Genomic DNA, 16,588 nt, shown 5'->3' on the forward strand with positions numbered 1-16,588 from the left:
GGGAGTTGAAGTCCTCAAGTCTTAAAGCAGCCAAGTTTGGAGACCTGTTCTTTAGAGCAAGAGTTTCTGGTTCATTAAATTTGGTATTTTCCAAGCTCTGTGCTTGAGCGTGCTTGGTTCTTCTTTGGAGCTACCTTAATGCACGAATTTTGTTCAGATCGACTCTGAAACAGATCAAATCAATCCGGATCTTAGCAGATCCTATTCTCGTCCCACGTTCGTTGTTTCTTCAGCACCCAAAATGTGTTGAATTAATTGAACTGTTTCGGATCATTTTGTCTCGGCTCTATAATTAATCCTCGATTTACAACCACAATTGGGAGTGGAATTTTGGTCGCTAACTGATGTGGTTGTTAAGTGAACCACACCTGATTTTATGAACTTTTTTTTGCCACAGTCGTTAAGTGAATCATTGTAGTTAAGCAAATCACACGGCCATTGAGCAAATCCAGCTTCCCCCCATGGTTTTTACTTGTTGGAAGCTCCCTGGGAAGGTTGCCAATGGCAATCACGTGACCTCAGATGCTGCAACCGTTGTAGATACATGCCGGTTGCCAAGCGCCCGAATTTTGATCATGTGAACATGGGGACGCTGTGACAGTTGTAAGTGTGAGGATGATCATAAGTCACTTTTTTTTCAGCTTTAACTCCGAGTAGTTGTAAGTCAGGGACTAGTCCTGTTCTGTTCTTGGGGTATGGTCCTTTGCATGTCACTCAAGGCCAAATGTAGACTTTAAATCTGAGAAAGTGCGAATACAGGTAGTCCTTGACTTACGACCAAAACTGAGCCCAAAATTTATGTTGCTCAGCAAGACATTTGATAAATGAGTTTTTACCTGATTTTACGACCCTCCTTGCCGCAGTTGTTAAGTGAATCACTCCAGTTGTTAAGTCAGTAACACGGTTGTTAAGTGAATCTGGCTCCCCTGTTGACTTTACTGGTCAGAAGGTCACAAAAGGGGATCCCATGACCTTAGGACACTGCAACCGTCATAAATGTGAGTCAGTTGCCAAGCATCCGAATTTTGATCACGTGACCACAGGGCTGCTGCAACAGTGATAAGTGTGAAAAATGGTCATAAGTCACTTTTTTCCAGTGCCGTTGTAACTTTAACAGTACTAAGCAAACTGTTGTAAGTCGAGGACTACCTGTACTCTGCTACAAGCCCACTGCAGAGGCGATGGTATCATCCAGAGAGGAGGGACCAGTTCCCATCGTTCCCCGCCGATATCTGAAAGCCAACAATTTGGGGAACGCTAACCCTCAGCCTTGCCGTCTTCCCCATGCAAACCGCCTCTCCCATTTGTGAACGCAGGGAACGGGAGCGGAAGGAGCGGGACCAGCACTCACAGGAGACCACCGAGTGGGACGAAAGGCAGCGGCTGCAAAGGGAGCGGGAGCGGCTGCACTTCCAGAGGCAACGGCTGGAGCGGGAGCGGATGGAGCGGGAACGGCTGGAGCGGGAGCGGATGCGCATCGAGCACGAGCGGCGGAGGGAGCAGGAGCGCATCCACTGGGAGCGGGAGGAGTTACGGCGGCAGCACGAGCAGCTGCGCTACGAGCAGGACCGCCGATCGTCCTTGCGGAGACCTTACAACGACGAACGGTGAGAGAGAGAGAGTCCGCTTGTAAGGCGGGAGGGCCAACATGGTGCCTGGCTGGTCTTCATTTCATTTCATTTCATTTTATTAGATTTCTATACCGCCCTACTCCCGAAGGACTCAGGGCGGTGCACAGCCAAACAATAAAAACACATACAATACAAAATTTAAAAATAGAATAAAATCAAATTAAATAATTTTGGCCCCGACAAATTTAAAACCCCAAACTTTTAAAACCAATTTAAAATTGAATATATAAATACTAAAAGATATTTAAAATTTTAAAAATCTTTTATAAAAGAGGGGGAAATTTAGGCCAGGCCGGCCTGGTGAAATAGTAAGGTCTTTAAGGCGCGGCGGAAGGTGCGCAGATCCGGGATCCTCCGTATCTCTGGGGGGAGCTCGTTCCAGATAGTAGGTGCCCCCACAGAGAAGGCTCTCCCCCTGGGGGCCGCCAGTCGGCATTGTTTGGCTGACGGCACCCGGAGGAGCCCCTCTCTATGGGAGCGTACCGGCCGGTGGGAGGCTATTGGTGGTAGTAGGCGGTCCCGCAAGTACCCGGGTCCTAAGCCATGGAGCGCTTTAAAGGTGGTAACCAAAACCTTGAAGTGCACCCAGAAGACCACCGGGAGCCAGTGCAGCTCGCGCAGGAGAGGTGTTACATGGGAACGCCATGTCGCTCCCATAACCACCTGCGCGGCCGCACTCTGCGCCAGTTGGAACCTCTGAGTGCTCCTCAAGGGGAGCCCCATGTAGAGAGCGTTGCAATAGTCCAGGCGGGAGGTGACAAGGGCATGAGTGACCGTGCGTAACGAGTCCCGATCCAGAAAGGGACGCAACTGGCGAATCAGGCGAACCTGATGAAAAATCCTGCCATTTAAGTTAGACTCGGAGCTTCTATAACTGCCTGTGTGCTTTTGTAAGCTTTTTGCCTTGTGGACATTTTGTTCCCCGCTCTTTCTGGTCAAATGGTAGTACAGTGGTCTAAGGCACCCTGTTATTAAGCTGGTTATTAAGACCAGATGCCTGCAATTACTGCAGGTTCGAATCTCGCCAAGGCTCAAGGTTGACTCAGCCTTCCATCCTTTCTAAGGTAGGTAAATTGAAGACCCAGTTTGTGGGGGCAATAAGCTGACTTTGTATAAATATACAAAAGGATGAAGGCTATTGCTTAGCGCATTGTAAGCTGCCCTGAGTCTCCGGAGAAGGGCGGCATATAAATCAAATTTAAAAAAAAAAAAATGCTGCATCTGTTGGCCCTAACATTATTAACCAAAAAAGCCAACACAGTCCTAGGTTGCATTAACAGAGGGATAGAATCAAGAACCCGTGAAGTGTTAGTACTGCTTTATAATGTCTTGGTAAGGCCACACTTAGAATATTGCATCCAGTTTTGATCGCCATGATGTAAAAAAAGATATTGAGACTCTGGAAAGAGTGCAGAGAAGAGCAACCAAGATGATTAGGGGACTGGAGGCTAAAACATATGAAGAACGGTTGCAGGAATTGTCTAGTCTAGTCAAAAGAAGGAGTAAGGGTGACATGATGGCAGTCTTCCAATATTTATGGGGCTGCCACAAAGAAGAGGGGGGCACCTATTCTCCAAAGCACCTGAAGTCAGAATAAGAAGCAATGGGTGGAAACTAATCGAGAGATGCAACCTAGAAATAAGGAGACATTTCCTGACAGTGAGAACAATCAGTGAAAGAACTTGCCCCCCAGAATTTGTGGGTGCACCATCATTGGAGTCTATAGAGATTCTCAGTCATCCAGGTCATAGTTGTTCCAAAGGTGCTTTTTTCTTCTTCTTTTTTTATTGAAAAGTTTTACAAAAAACTTCCCCCCATGTTCCCCCCACCCTTTCCCCCCCCCTCATCCCCCCCTCCCCCCCAGACTTCCCAGAGCAAAATACAAGGTATTTCATTTAATCAATCATAAACTAGATTAATCTGCTTATCCTCAAAGTACTAACCCCCCCCCCCCGAAACCTTAACTCCACTATAGATAACCTAATACTTCTAATACTAACATTCATTCATACGCTATTTGATATTTTCTTGTCTGATACTTATTTTGAATATAATCAATCCATCTTCTCCATTCTGATACGTATCTTTCTTGCGTGTGGTCCTTCAAATACGCTGAGATTTTCGCCATTTCTGCTAGGTTTGTTACTTTCAATATCCACTCTTCAATAGTAGGCAAAGAGTCCTTCTTCCAATATTGAGCTACCAACAGCCTAGCTGCTGATATTAAGTTCAAAGTCAATTTAGTCTCTGATACTGTGCAGTCCGTAGTTATGCCCAATAGAAACAAACCAAAGGTGTTTTTTTTTCAAGAGGCAACTGGACCTTCCTGTTTTTTATTTTGAAAACATTTCGCTTCTCATCCAAGAAGCTTCTTCAGCTCTGACTGAATGGTGAGGAATGAGAGGATTTATATTCCTTGCAGACAGCTGGTCATTTGCATCCTTTTGGAGGGTTCTTGAAGCACTTAGAGGTTGATCTGTGTCCTCAGGGTCACCTGAGCGGTGCTCCTGGTTTCTGTAGTCTGCACTTTTTCCTCTGGAAATCCATTCCTAACTCCCACACCATTCCAAGGGTGTTCTTCCCAAATTGTATAGCTAAAAGTCTGTCGAGATTCTCAGTCATCCAGGTGATGGTTGTCCCAAAGATTCTTTTTTTTCCAGAGGCAACTGGACTTTCTTGTTTTTTCTTTGAAGACGTTCAAGAAGCTGAAGAAGCTTCTTGGATGAGAAGCGAAACGTCTTCAAATAAAAAAAAAAAGGAAGTCCAGTTGCCTCTTGAAAAAACACCTTTGGGACGTCTATCACTGGAGGCTTTTAAGAAGAGACTGGACAGCTGTTTGTCTGGAATGGCTTGAGCAGAGGGTTGGACTAGAAGACCTCCAAGGTCCCTTCCAACTCTCTTATTCTGTATGAAAGCTGATTGGATGACTTTGAGCCAGTCCCTCTCTCTCAGCCCAACCCACCTCACAGAGAGAAAAAGGAAAGAGTATTACGTACATTTGCTGTCTCGAGTTACTCAAAAGGGCTAATAAAGGCTAAACATCTAATAAATGTACAATAAATAAAGCAGGGTCGAGCTGAGGATTTTGTACAATTCCTGCATGATAAAGTCGCTCAGATTCGGGAAGGCCTGGACTCCGACTGGGTGAGTCCAGGGAAGGAGACTGGGGCAGGTCTTGAGAATGTTATCTGGGAAGGGTTTGATCCTGTGACTCCCAAGGATGTGGACAGGATTCTGGGCAGGATTAGTGCTGCCACATGTTTATTGGACCCGTGTCCCTCCTGGTTGGTACTGGCCTCCCGGGAGGTTACACGAGGCTGGCTCCAGGGGATTATAAATGCTTCTTTGAGTGAGGGTGCCTTTCCCGCCGCCTTGAAAGAGGCAGTGGTGAGGCCCCTCCTCAAGAAGCCATCCCTGGACCCGGCTATTTTAGCTAATTATCGTCCGGTCTCTAACCTTCGCTTTGTGGCAAAGGTTGTTGAGAGTGTGGTGGCATGACAACTTCCCCGGTACCTGGATGAAGCTACTTATTTGGACCCGTACCAGTCAGGCTTCAGGCAGGGGTACAGCACGGAAACGGCATTGGTCGTGTTGGTGGATGATCTCTGGAGGGCTCGGGACAGGGGTTGCTCCTCTGTCCTGGTCCTATTAGATCTCTCAGCGGCTTTTGATACCATCGACCATGGTATCATGCTGCAGCGGTTGAGGGGGTTGAGAATAGGAGGCACTGTGCTACGGTGGTTCTCCTCCTTCCTCTCCGACCGCTCGCAGTTTGTGTTGATAGGGAGGCAGAGGTCGATCTCAAGATGCCTCGATTGGGGGGTGCCGCAAGGGTCTGTACTCTTGCCCCTTCTGTTCAACATTTATGTGAAGCCGCTGGGTGAGATCATCCGTGGTTTTGGGGTGAGAGTCCATCAGTACGCTGATGACACTCAGCTGTACATCTCCACCCCAGACCACTCCAGTGATGCCCTTGATGTGATGTCCCACTGCCTGGAGGCCGTGCGGGTCTGGATGGGGAGAAATAGGCTCAGGCTCAATCCAGCCAAGACCAAGTGGCTGTGGCTTCTGGCGCCCCGATATAGTCAGCTGGTGCCATTGCTGACTATTGGGGGTGAATCTCTGCCCTCCACAGTGAGGGCTTACAATCTGGGCATCCTCCTGGATGCACGGCTGTCTTTAGAAGAGCATATGACGGCTGTGGCCAGGGGGGCTTTTTATCAGGTTCGCCTGATCCGCCAGTTGTGACCCTTTCTGGATTGGGATGCCTTGCACATGGTCACTCATGCCCTTGTCAACTCCCGGCTGGACTATTGTAATGCTCTCTACATGGGGCTCCCCTTGAAGAGCACTCGGAGGCTCCAGCTGGTCCAGAATGCGGCTGCGCGGGTAGTTATGGGCGCGACCCATTACGCCCATGTAACACCTCTCCTGCATGAGCTGCACTGGCTCCCAGTGGTCTTCCGGGTGCGATTCAAGGTGTTGGTTACCACCTTTAAAGCGCTCCATGGTTTAGGGCCTGGGTACCTCCGAGACCAACTTCTGCCACCAATAGCCTCCCACCGGCCAGTTCGCTCCCACAGAGAGGGGCTCCTCAGAGTGCCATTGGCCAAGTTATGTTGGCTGGCGACACCCAGGGGGAGGGCCTTCTCTGTGGGAGCCCCAGCCCTTTGGAACGAACTGCCCCCGGAAATACGTAAGATTTCTGATCTCTGTGTATTTCGCTGCTCTCTTAAAACCCTACTGTTCTGCCAGGCTGGGCTATCTTTGGGAATGATTTTAAATTGGGTGTTTTAATTAGGTTTTAATTCTGAGCCAAAATTATTTATTACTTTTAATTGGTTTTTAAATCGATGTATATATATTACGTTTTAATTGGCTGTATACCGCCCCGAGTCCTTCGGGAGGAGGGCGGTATAGAAATTAAATTATAAATAAATCAAATAAATATAAATCAAATAAATAAATAAATCCATATATAAATAAATTGCTGAAACGGTAACCCAGGTCTGTCCGGAACCGGAGCGCTGATAACTTGTTGAATCCGGACTCTTTGCAGGCGTGACGATGGCTACTGGCAGGAACCAAAGCGGATGGCCATGGATGACCGATACCATTCGGACTTCAGCCGGCAAGATCGCTTCCACAGCTTCAACCACAGACATCGTGGCCGATACCATGATCACTTTGGAGACAGGTAGGTAACTCAAAGCTTTCAAAACACAAACTGAACCAGGGACAAGTTTGCGAGCTAACCCTGAAGCCGTTTGACCCATGGTTTCCAAAGTCCTGCGGAGAATTAAAAATGACTGACGCATCCAAGAGCATCAAGGTGGCCATACATTTATTAAACCCTCATCTCTTCACGGTCCTCCTGGCACGTGTATTGGGGAGGTGAAAATCACTAGGATTGGTTCCAATTGATGTTAACCAGTGGTGGGTTGCTACGGGTTCTCCCCGGATCGGGTGAACCGGTGGCAGCTGTGGGAGGCCCCGTCCGGACGCTTCTGCGCACACGAGCAAACCGGTAGCAAACTTAATCGAAACCCACTATTGGTGTTAACCATCATTCATCGACAAGGTAGAGAATACAGGCATCTGCACCTTTATAAAGATACCTATTTATACTTTTTCTGCACAGGATCAAGGCGGCTGGAATCATCTAAACTTCATAATTATTTTAATTTCTGATAAATATATATATATATATATATATATATACGTGTGGCGGATAATTTCCTTTTCTCCTTCTAGGAGAGAAAGTTCAAGAATGGCGCCAGACCGAGATGGACAGGTACGCTTGGCTTGATCGATGGTGTGAATTGTTAAATTTAATCTCTGCCTCTTGCTGGAAAACTGCCCAGTTTTTAAGAGTTTAGGATTCGCAATTTCTAAAGGGCAGATCTGAAGTCAAAGGTGGACGATAGGAGCTCGCTCAAACTCTGTCCATCGTCCATCAAAGGAAGGGAGAGTCAAGGCCACACCCATCATTCCCAAGATTGTCTTTTGAACAAGCCAATTTTACAGGCAGTCCTTGACTTACGACGGTTCAATTAGTGACCGTTCAATGTTATGACGGCACTGAAAAAAGCAACTTACGACCATTCTTCACACTTAACAACCATTGCAGCAGCTCCATGATCCCATGGTCAAAATTCAGGCCCTTGGCAACTGACTCATAGTTATGACAGTTGCAGTGTCCCGAGGTCACGTGATCCCCTTTTGCCACCTTCTGACCAGCAAAATCAACAGGGAAGCCGGATTTGCTTAACAACCGTGTGACTGACTTAATGACTCCAGCAATTCACTTAACAATCGTGGCAAGAAATAGCAATAGCACTTAGACTTATATACCGCTTCACAGTGCTTTATAGCCCTCTAAGCGCTTTACAGAGTCAGCCTCTTGCCCTTCCAACAATCTGGATCCTCATTTTCCCAAACTCGGAAGAATGGGAGGCTGAGTCAACCTTGAGCCTGGTGAGATTTGATCTGCCAAACTGCTGGCAGCCAGTGATCAATAGAAGTAGCCTGCACTCTAACCACTGTGCCACTTTGTTGTAAAATGGGGCAAAATTCACTTAAGTGTCTCACTTAGCAATGGAAATTGCAGGATCACCGGCCTCCCACTGCCCAGTGTGCTCACACAGGACTGCCCTCTGGATGCCGTCGGCCAGACGATGTCGGCTGGCGGTCCCCAGGATGAGGGCGTTCTCTGTGGCTGCACCGACCCTCTGGAATGGGTTACCCACCAGGCTCCGGACGGCCCCCGACCTCCACAGTTTCTGCGCCGACCTGAAGACATGGCTTTTTCAGCAAATTCCCTGATCTGCCACGAGAGTTTTAATTGTTTGGGGATTTAAATTGGCCTGTTTTACCATTATTTTATTGTTCTGCTGTTTTTATTCTGTGAGCCGCATCGAGTCCTACGGGAGAAGGGCGGCATATAAATTTGATAAAATAAATAAATGAATGAATGAATGAATGAATGAATGAATGAATGAATGAATGAATGTTGGACTCTATTGTGGTTGTAAGTCGAGGACTACCTCTGTTTCGTTTTTAGACGCCCACCTCTGAGTTCATGTGGGCTGCTCTCCTGCATGGTCTTTTTCACATACTCTCCCATCGCCCACATGGGAATGCAAATTAGCCATTAAAAATTGGACCATGAAATTAGATGCTTCCTCATCCAAAGTCAGGTTTTGTTTAATACAGACACTCGCTTTCTGCGGCGGTTAAACTCAAAGTGGATTTGCTACAGATGTAAGGGTGACAGGATCGCAATTTATTTCAAACTGAGCAACCATAGAGGTTTTCTTTTTTTAATAATGTTTTTGATAGAGGAGCTGGCTTCTGCGTTCAGCTTCATGGTCCACTGATGAGCGCCTCAAAGACATAGCTAGACATTTAGCAATAGCATTTAGGTTTATATACACCACCCCATGTTGCGTTACAGCACTCTCTGGGTGGTTTACAATGTAGAAGCATTATTTGCATATTGCCCACAACAATCTGGTTCCCCACTTTACTGACCTCGGAAGGATGGAACGCTGAGTCAACCCTGAGCCAGTCAGGATTGAACTTCTGGCAGTGGGCAGAGTTACCTGCAATGCTCCATTCTCACTACTGCGCTACCCTGGCTCTTCCACTAAACTAATGATTGTAAATTAAGGAGAAGAGAGAGAGAGAGAGAGAGAGAGAGAGAGAGAGAGAGAGAGAGAGAGAGAGAGAGATAGATAGATAGATAGATAGATAGATAGATAGATACGGTAGATAGATACAATAGGTAGGTAGATAGATAGATTACATACATAGGTAGGTAGGTAGATAGATAGATAGATAGATAGATAGATAGATAGATAGATACGGTAGATAGATACGGTAGATAGATACAATAGGTAGGTAGATAGATAGATTACATAGATAGGTAGGTAGGTAGATAGATAGATAGATACGGTAGATAAATACAATAGGTAGGTAGGTAGGTAGGTAGATAGATAGATGATAGATAGATAGATGATAGATAGATAGATACGGTAGATAGATACAATAGATAGGTAGATAGATTAGATAGATAGGTAGGTAGATACGGTAGATAAATACAATAGGTAGGTAGGTAGATAGATACATAGATAGATAGATGATAGATGTACAGATAGAAAGATGGAGTTAGATAAATAGATGATAGATAGACAGATAAGAGAAGAGAGGTAGAGAGATAGAAATAGAAAATAGATAAAAGAGATGAAGAGATGAGAGAGAGAGAGATGGATAGATACAGGGATAGAGAAATAGAGAAGAGAGATGATGGAAAAGAGAAATGAGAGAGAGATGGATGGATAGATAGAAAGAGATAGATAAGAGAGATTAGATAAAAGAGAGAGAGAGAAATATAGGCAGGCAGGCAGGCAGACATATCGATATCCACTACATCACCATCACTAGCACCAGATGCAGCAGTGCCAAGTGAGAGCAACCTCAAGAAGAAGGAATAGGAGAAACTGGAGAAGTATCAGGGCCTGAAGGAGGAAATGGGGATGATGTGGAAAGTAAAGGCCAAATTGGTCCCAGTGGGTGGAAGAAACTAATAATAAGAAACTAATACTAGTAATATTAATCATAATACATTAGCAATAGCACCTAGACCAGTGATGGCTAACCTTTTTGCCGTCGCGTCCCAAAAGCGGGCAGAGTGGGGGGGGGGGATTGCACACACATGTGCCCACAACCATAATTCAATGCGCCTCGTCCTCCCACGCATGCACATGTGACCCCCCCACTCTCCCCCTGCTTTTGGCACGTGATGGCACAGTGGGCCCGGTAGGCCCATTTTTTGCCCTCCCCAGGCTCCAGAGGCTTTCTAGGAGCCTGGGGAGGGCGAAAACAGCCTTCCCCATCTCCCCGGAGACCCTGTGGAGGCCCGGAAACAGCCCATTTCCTGACTTCTGGTGGGCCCAGAAGGCCCGAAAATCAGCTGGCCAGCGCGCACATGCGTGCTGGACTGAGGTAGGGCAACGCTTGTGTGCCCACAGATATGGCTCCGTGTGCCACCTGCGGCACCCGTGACATAGGTTTGCCATCACGGACCTAGACTTCATATACCGCTTCACAGTGCTTTTACAGCCCTCTCTAAGCGGTTTACAGAGTCAGCCTATTGTCCCCCCCAACAATCTGGGTCCTCATTTTACTGACCTCGGAAGGATGGAAGGCTGAGTCAACCTTGAGCCTGGTGAGATTCGAACTGCCAAATTTTAGGCAGCCGGCAGTCAGCAGAAGTTAGCCTGCAATACTACATTCTGACCACTGCGCTACCACGGCTCATAATCATAATACATTAGCAATAGCACTTAGACTTAGATACCGCTTCACAGTTCTTTACAGACCTCTACGCCGTTTACAGGGTCAGCCTATTGCCCCGCCCCCACAAATCTGGGTCCCCATTTTACCAACTTTGGGAAGACGGAAGGCTGAGTCAACCTCGAGCCCCATCAGGATCGAACTCTGGGCTGTGGGCAGAGTCAGCCTGCAATGCTTCACTTTAACCATTGGGCCACCAGGGCTCAGAGCTGTCCCCTTAACCCCCTTAACAGAGCTGTCATTTTAACATGTGAACATTTAGCGTTGAGAAGCTTTGTAACCTGATTTTGTGGCTTATCTCTTTCAGCACTATCCTGACGAGAGGCACGGTGGCCCCGATCGCCATTCCCGGGACAGCTGGGCGGGTTACGGGTCAGAGCGGAGGCTGAGCAGAGGCCGAGGTTTACCTCCCCAATCCCGGTGAGTTGATTTAAAGAGGAAGAGGCGCCTTTCATCCATGTTTTTTGGAGAAAGAAAGAGGGAGGTACACGCATACAGGTAATCCTCGACTTACGACTTCCCCCACCCCCTCTTGACTTTGCCTGTTGGAAGCTTGGCTGGGAAGGTTATAAATGGGGATCCTATGACCTTGGGATAGTTCAACCGTCATAAATACATGCCAGTTGCCGAGCGTCAGAATTTTGATCATGCACCCAGGGGGATGCTGCATCTGTCATAAGTGTAAAAAAACAGAAATAAATCAATCTTTTTGGTGCCGTTGTTAACTTCAAACTGTCACTAAACGAACCATCGTACGTCGAGGACTACCTGTTTATGCCGACCTAGGTTTTGGCTCTCTGGATAGGGTGTGCTGGGGATGGAGACTGAACCATTGAGGAGATAAACATTGACTTGACTATTCCAGAGCTGGCGTGGCCAGCCAAAAGATCAATTCATTGTGAATTCAAATACGAGGAATCAGGGCAGGGAGAATGTACACATTCCCTTCAGTGTGGTTGGTGCTGAAGGAGCCACACCCTCCCTAGCCATTACAGGAGAGTCCTCAACTTATGGCCACAAAGGAGACCCAAATTTCCATTTCCAAGCAAGACAGTTATTAAGTCAGTGTTTTATGACCTTTCTTGCCATGGGTGTATTTTTTGGACTATAAAAAATAATTTTTGGCCTTGCGCGTCCGGTTTTTGCCCTCCCCAGCTCCCAGGAGCACTCTGCAGGCCTCGCAAACCCTCTGCGTGTCCCATTTTTGTGAAAAATGGGCCTGTTTTTAGGAAAACGGGACACGCAGAGGGTTTGGGAGGCCTGCAGAGTGCTCCTGGGGGCTGGGGAGGGCAAAAATGCTACACGTGGGGGGTTTGGGAGTCAACAAATGGGCCTGTTGTTGGTGAAAACAGGACACACGGGGAGGGGTTTTGGGAGGCCAAAAATGGTTGTATTTGGTGTATAAGATGCACCATTTCCACCCTCTTTTAGGGGTGGAAGTGCGTCTTATACTCCGAAAAGTACAGTAAGTCGATCAGTGCCCTGGTTTAAAGTTAGTAAAACGGTTGGTAAGAAGCGTTGTAAATGGAGGACCTCCTGTAAATCCCAACACCTCTAAAAGGGCACCTACCTATGGAGAAGTTCCACTGGGGGGGGCAATATTTGTGTTTTTTTTTTTTAAAGCAAGACTGTACCAGCATTTCCTAGATATTTTTTCTTGCCAAGAGCCAAGAAATGTATGTATGTCGATCCATAATATAAAACGATGACAGTAATGATAATAATTTAAATGGATGTTTGCCCCACACGTTAAACCCAAACCTATGAAATGAAATTGTAGCTTAGTGCACTGTGTGAAGTTAAATTGCCCAGACCCACATTCTGTGTTGTTGGTTATATTGATGGGAAACAATCTCTCTCTCTCTCTCCCTCACACATCTATCTATTTCTCACTATCTCTGTCCGTCTATCCATCTATCTATCTAATCTGCCCATCTCAGTTAATGACTCGGGGGCAACTTGCATGTCAAAAAAATACACTATAATTAAAAGAATTAAAGCATTTTTGAAAACTGGCAAGAGATCAAAAAAACCTGCTATTTCCTCCCCATCCTCTTCCAGGGAAGGGAGACACTGGGGAGATCACGGCCGAAAGCTGGAGGGGCATCAAGATCGTTCCTGGACAGGGAGTGCAGACAGAGAGATGGACCATGATCGATGGCAAGGTAAAAGCCCGGCTTTCTTCCTAGATGGAGTTGGACAATGTTTGATTTGGCGGCGCCCCCTGCCTGTGATGAAAGGATTTGGCCTATTCTTGATAAGGCAGCTCCTGTACCAATAGAAGAGAATATTTGTAGCTCAGGGTTGAACCGTGGAGTCCTTGGTGATCTCTGAGCTTAGTTGTTTTCTTGCAGACATTTCATTACCAGACTAGGTAACATCATCAGTGCTAGAAGGGAGTTGGGGTTTGGTATATAATAGCCTAATCAAGGAAGCATCAAGAATACTCCCATCAATGCTGACAGGGCAAGTCACCTGTATATAAACTGAGAGCAAACCCCACTCCCTTCTAGCATTGATGTGCTACCTAGTTGGGTAATGTCTGCAAGAAAATAACCAAGCTCAGAGAGCACCAAGGACCACACAGTCCTCCCCTCCACCTCCTCCTCCTCCTCCTCCTCCTCCTCCTCCTCCTCTCCACAAACCCCACTTTCTTCTAGCACTGATGATATAACTTAGATGGGTCATGAAATGTCTCCCAAGAAAACACCAAGCTCAGAGTTGTGTTTTTTGTTTTCCATTTTGTTCTCAAAATGCCAGGCCCTGTCTTTGGGTCAGACACAACTGGTGGAGCCCCATATTTGGTGTGTGCACATGTCACAACTTTAAACCCTGATGGTTTTACAAATAACATTCTTCAATAACAATAGGTGGATGTGTATGCCACAGTAAACTCTATTTTGGCTTGTTAGGCGGAGAGCGGAATGTTCCTAGCCAGACCGGGCCCGGCCATGTAATGAACAGAGGAGACATACCGGGGTGAGTATCAATAAAAGATCCCTTTATTTCTTTTCCTGTCTCCCCACTTTTATCTCACATCCTTTCCCCAAGAAGCCTTCTTGAAGAAAGCTCATTTCTGCATGCAGCCAGAAAAAGGTAAATTCCCACCACCCCCATACAGAAGTACAACCAAGATGTGCCGCACCCCCACCCCTCATATGTTTTGTGCCAAAGTATTATTATGGGGGTGCTGTAGGTAGTCCTCGACTTACCATTCCCTTAGTGACTTTCTGAAGTTACGACAGCACTGAAAGAAGTGACTTATGACCATTTTCACACACGTTATAGCATCCCCATGGTCACAGGATCAAAATTTGGATGATTAGCAACTGGTTCATAATTATGACAATTGCAGAGTCCCGGGATGATGTGGTCCCCTTTTGCGACCTTCTGATAAGCCACGTCAATGGGGAAGCTGGATTCACTTAACAACCATGTTACTTACTTAATAACTGCAAGGATTCCCTTAACAACTGTGGCAAGAAAGGTCGTAAAATGGGCCGAAACTCACTTAACAATTGTCTTGCTTAGCAGTGGAAATTTTGGGCTCAGTTGTGGTCCTAGGTCGAGGACTACCTGAATAGGAAAATTATAGGGGTTGCTTAGTGGTTTTGCCCTAAAAACCTTCAGGGTCCCTCTCAACCTTGCTAGGTTTCTCTGAATGCAAACTAGTAGCTCATGAATGATGATTTGTCTGATACGGTACACTTCATATGTTTTGGCCTCCAGTAAGGTCTCCTGCTTAAGCAGGGGGTTGGAGTAGAAGACCTCCAAGGCCCCTTCCATCTCTGTTATTCTGTCATTCCGTAATTCTATTATTTTGTTATGATTGGGCACAGTGAATATTAATATATCCTATTTGAGGGTGGAAAGATTTTTCCATTCTCAAACTGCCCATCATTTAACTCTGATGACCTGGCTTTCATTTACACTGGTACAGTTTATTTTATTACATACCAAACAGGCTATAAAACAATGTCATTTTTTTTTTAAACTGGAAAAAGAAGGGCGATGGTTAACCCAGAATTTTGGAGGATGAGGATCCAGGATGAGAGAAAAGCATCTTTAAGTGAGACAGAGATTCAAATTTGGCAATAGTGGGTTTTTTGGGATGCAAGATTGCTTAGGAAATACATCACTTAAAAATCATCCTGAAATTTATTAAATCATCCCATTCTCATTGCAACTTGAAATTACTTTTTAAAGAGATCTGGTAGCGCAGCAGACTAAAGCACTGTTATTAACATCAGCTGCCTGCAATTACTGCAAGTTCAAATCTCCCCAGGCTCAAGGTTGACTCAGCCTTCCATCCTTTCTAAGGTAGGTAAAATGAGGACCCAGATTGTGGGGGCAATAAGCTGAGTTTGTATAAAATATACAAAAGTATGAAGGCTATTGCTTAACACATTGTAAGCCGCCCTGAGTCTCCGGAGAAGGGTGGCATATAAATTAAATAAAAAAAAAATGCTTTGTGGTTTTAATCTCAGCAAATGGGCCCATCCAGCTGCCTGTCTAGGGCATGAATTGGCTCCCTGATGTGCTCCAAATGTTTTGAAGTTAGCTTAGGGATGTGCAGTCTGGGATGTACAAAATGCTTCATTCCAGTGAGAGAAGATTTCTAACACTGGGCGCTATGTAACAACATGAAATTCAATGGTGAAAAAAGTAAGATTCTACATTCTAAAACCCAAATGCACAGGTATAGGATAGGTTGTACCTGGCTCAATAGTAGTAACTGTGAGAGGGATCTTGGAGTCCTAGTGGACGACCATTTAAATATGAGCCAGCAGTGTGTAGCAGCTGCCAAAAAAGCCAACACAGTTCTAGGCTGCATCAACAGAGGGAGAGAATCAAGATCACGTGAAGTGTTAGTACCACTTTATAATGCCTTAGTGGCTAAGACGCTGAGCTTGTCGATCGAAAGGTCAGCAGTTCAGCAGTTCGAATCCCTAGTGCCGCATAACAGGGTGAGCTCCCGTTACTAGTCCCAGCTTCTGCCAACCTAACAGTTCGAAAGCATGTAAAAAATGCAAGTAGAAAAATAGGGACCACCTTTGGTGGGAAGGGAACAGCGCTCTGTGTGCCTTTGGCGTTTGGTCATGCCGGCCATATGACCACGGAGACATCTTCGGACAGTGGCTCTTCGGCTTTGAAACGGAGATGAGCACTGCCCCCTAGAGTCGGGAATGGCTAGCACATATGTGTGAGGGGAACCTTTACCTTTACCTTTACCTTTAAGGCCACACTTGGAATACTGTATCTAGTTTTGGTCGCCACGGTATAAAAAGGATGTTGAGACTCTGGGAAGAGTGCAGAGAAGAGCAACAAAGATGATTAGGGGACTGGAGGCTAAAACATATGAAGAACAGTTGCAGGAATTCTGTATGTTTAGTCTAGACTAGAACTCGCCATATCCTGGTGATTGGCCCAAAGTCACCCAACCAACTTAAGGCAGAACTAGAACTCACCGTCTCCTGTTGATTGGCCGAAAGTCACCCTGTTGGCTTCCACAGCTAAGGCAGCATTAGGATTCCCCATCTCCTAATGATTGACTAAGAGTCACCCAGCCAGTTAAAAGTCACCCAGCTTCCATATCTAAG

At 46.2% G+C, this 16,588-nt stretch overlaps 1 protein-coding gene across 3 annotated transcripts in view; it reads left to right on the forward strand.

Annotated features, from left to right (window-relative positions):
* Positions 1 to 16,588, forward strand: part of LOC139317461 (scaffold attachment factor B1-like) — a 56,967-nt gene that overhangs the window by 31,347 nt on the left and 9,032 nt on the right. For all 3 annotated transcript variants that reach the window (XM_070944532.1, XM_070944529.1, XM_070944537.1), the window contains 6 exons: positions 1,317 to 1,607; positions 6,691 to 6,828; positions 7,386 to 7,425; positions 11,296 to 11,408; positions 13,050 to 13,153; positions 13,901 to 13,967. In XM_070944532.1, coding sequence (XP_070800633.1) covers positions 1,317 to 1,607; positions 6,691 to 6,828; positions 7,386 to 7,425; positions 11,296 to 11,408; positions 13,050 to 13,153; positions 13,901 to 13,967 — 753 coding nt within the window. The remainder of the gene's footprint in view (positions 1 to 1,316; positions 1,608 to 6,690; positions 6,829 to 7,385; positions 7,426 to 11,295; positions 11,409 to 13,049; positions 13,154 to 13,900; positions 13,968 to 16,588) is intronic.

Source organism: Pituophis catenifer, unplaced genomic scaffold, assembly GCF_029215685.1.
Source record: "Pituophis catenifer annectens isolate HBS135680 unplaced genomic scaffold, rPitCat1.0.hap2 SCAF_1, whole genome shotgun sequence".
NCBI classification, from domain to species: domain Eukaryota; kingdom Metazoa; phylum Chordata; class Lepidosauria; order Squamata; family Colubridae; genus Pituophis; species Pituophis catenifer.